This window comes from Propithecus coquereli, unplaced genomic scaffold, assembly GCF_000956105.1.
Source record: "Propithecus coquereli isolate 6110/MARCELLA unplaced genomic scaffold, Pcoq_1.0 Scaffold283, whole genome shotgun sequence".
In the NCBI taxonomy this organism is placed as follows: domain Eukaryota; kingdom Metazoa; phylum Chordata; class Mammalia; order Primates; family Indriidae; genus Propithecus; species Propithecus coquereli.
In genome coordinates, this window is record NW_012148430.1 from 1,463,659 (window position 1) to 1,466,510 (window position 2,852).

The 2,852-nt window shown below is 39.5% G+C and overlaps 1 protein-coding gene across 1 annotated transcript in view; it reads left to right on the forward strand.

Moving 5' to 3' along the window:
* Positions 1 to 2,485, forward strand: part of TWSG1 (twisted gastrulation BMP signaling modulator 1) — a 45,996-nt gene extending 43,511 nt beyond the window's left edge. Inside the window, exon 4 of the mRNA XM_012648373.1 lies at positions 2,239 to 2,485. Within this exon, the coding sequence (XP_012503827.1) occupies positions 2,239 to 2,420 (182 nt within the window). The 3' untranslated portion in view covers positions 2,421 to 2,485. The remainder of the gene's footprint in view (positions 1 to 2,238) is intronic.
* The last annotated feature ends 367 nt before the right edge of the window (positions 2,486 to 2,852 follow it).

Sequence of the window (2,852 nt, forward strand, 5' to 3'; positions counted from 1 at the left end):
AAAGAGAATTCATGACCAAAGGCTCAAGTTAGTTTTACAAAGCCATTTATAGGACTGATAAATCATCAGAGGGTGGTCTGAATAGTAAGGAAAGGTTTAATGAAAAAACTGGACTTGAATTAGGAAGAAGAATAAAAGCTACCAGGTAACAAAATGAGGACAGTGCTAGGGAGATGGGTAGAGTGTGCACGAGGACAGAGTCTACACCTGTAGACTGTAGCGGATGGTGGGTATCAGGAGATGAGGAACCACCCATGGGTTACAGAGGAAGCTAAGGAGGCCAGCAGAGCACCATCCCAGGCAGGCCAGGGGGCTGGTGGGAAGCAGGACATGGAGGCACTCCAACTGCCAAGTGATCGGTATGTAATAAATCACTTCATTTGTTTATTTGTTCAATAAACAAATATTTGTTGAACGCCTACTACGGGATACCCATTAGGAACTCAAAGAGTAATCAGAGAATACAAGGAACTAAGTAGACAATGGTAGACCTGTAAGTTAAAAACAGACAACGAATAGAACTGCGCATGCAGGAGCAGGAGGAGGAAGTGGCCAAGTCTATCCGGGGGAAGAGGTGCCCAGGGAAGGTGTCACAGAGGAAAAACTTTAGCTCTGTCTTGAAGATAGTTAGTATTTCCAGGAATTAGCTTCCTGCTAATTATTTCATGAAATAATTAGCAGGAAGCTAATTCCTGGAAATACTAACTATCTTCAAGACAGAGCTAAAGTTTTTCCTCTGTGACACCTTCCCTGGGCACCTCTTCCCCCGGATAGACTTGGCCACTTCCTCCTCCTGCTCCTGCATGCGCAGTTCTATTCGTTGTCTGTTTTTAACTTACAGGTCTACCATTGTCTACTTAGTTCCTTGTATTCTCTGATTACTCTTTGAGTTCCTAATGGCTATCCCGTAGTAGGCGTTCAACAAATATTTGTTTATTGAACAAATAAACAAATGAAGTGATTTATTACATACCGATCACTTGGCAGTTGGAGTGCCTCCACGTCCTGCTTCCCACCAGCCCCCTGGCCTGCCTGGGATGGTGCTCTGCTGGCCTCCTTAGCTTCCTCTGTAACCCAGGGGTGGTTCCTCATCTCCTGATACCCACCATCCGCTACAGTCTACAGGTGTAGACTCTGTCCTCGTGCACACTCTACCCATCTCCCTAGCACTGTCCTCATTTTGTTACCTGGTAGCTTTTATTCTTCTTCCTAATTCAAGTCCAGTTTTTTCATTAAACCTTTCCTTACTATTCAGACCACCCTCTGATGATTTATCAGTCCTATAAATGGCTTTGTAAAACTAACTTGAGCCTTTGGTCATGAATTCTCTTTTAATGGTTTTTATTGCCCTTTATTTCATGCAACTATCTTCCTAGCTAGTCATATGGGGTTAAGTGCCAGGAAAATTTGATTGTTTCAATTTGAAACAACTGAAACAATCAAAAGTGGTTGTCTTCTTGGAAAGCAGGGCTAGAAATCACTACTAATAATAAGAAGAATATTTTCTAATAGCTAATGCTTATTTGTGCCAAGCATTGCTAATCACTTTACATCATCTGAATTACTTCTTTGTTTTATCTTATTGTAAATTGTCAGTTTAACTTTAGAACTATAGACTCTGTCCTCGTATTTTTCGTATTTTTCAAACTTCTTTTGGATGGAGAATTCTCTCTTCATAGGAAATTCTATCAGAAATGCCTGGTTTAAAAAGCACAGCTATATAGCATAGCAAATGTTTTTAAGCCCAGTAGTTTAACCTTTAGATCAAAGTCTGAAATCTGCAAAAAGAGGCTAAGGAAGCCCTTCGCCTTCTTTAGATGGAGTGGGAGAATCTGGCTTCCTTCTGAACATAATTAATAAATGAAGATTTTTTTTCCTATACCTCATCTTTGTCCTGTGCAGACCAGCAATAAGAGAACTATTAAGGTTAACTGATATTAACTATTAATAATATTAACTATTAATAATATTCAACTGAGTAGCCAGGTGCAGTGGCACATACCTGTAGTTCCAGTTACCCAGGAGGCTGAAGTGGGAGGAACACTTGAGCCTAGGCACTCGAGGCTGCAGTGAGCTATGATTTTGCCTGTGAATAGCCATTGCACTCCAGCCTGGACAAAATAGCAAGATCCCATCTCTAAAAAAAAGATAATAATAAAAACAATATTCAACTGAGTATTAAACCATTTTCTGTTTTTCTTCTTTCTTGCTCTGAAATCTTAAATTTTTATTTTTCAGAACACATGTGTACTGTGGTCTATTTTGATGACTGCATGTCCATCCATCAGTGTAAAATATCCTGTGAGTCAATGGGAGCATCCAAATATCGCTGGTTTCATAATGCCTGCTGCGAGTGCATTGGTCCTGAATGTATTGACTATGGTAGTAAGACTGTCAAATGTATGAACTGCATGTTTTAAAGAAGGAAAAGAAATGCAAACCAAAGCAGATTAGTAAAAAGAAAGGTATGAAAGTTATTCAGTAAGTCTGTTGGTTGCATCAGAATGCCAGCAAGTTAAGAAGATGTGAAGAATTTAGAATGAGTTGCTTTTAAAGTTATGACATACCCAGTATTGTGTTAAATTATGTGATTATAACTGCTCTTATTGACTTTACTGCCCACTAGCAATAAGCCCTTTCCTTTGAATACATGTAAAACTTTGGTCATATGAGAAGCGGGTGCACAGAGCATTCCTGGAAAGGTCTGAGGTTTTCAACATAAAGCCTAATGCTCTTTTCTTCTAGCATTCCAAAAGCTTTTTGTTTTTGAAAGTATTAGCAGAAGCACGTTAATGTGAGTTATGATTTCTTCATGTGCTACTCCTGAGACACTGAGTATTTGTGGTTGCACA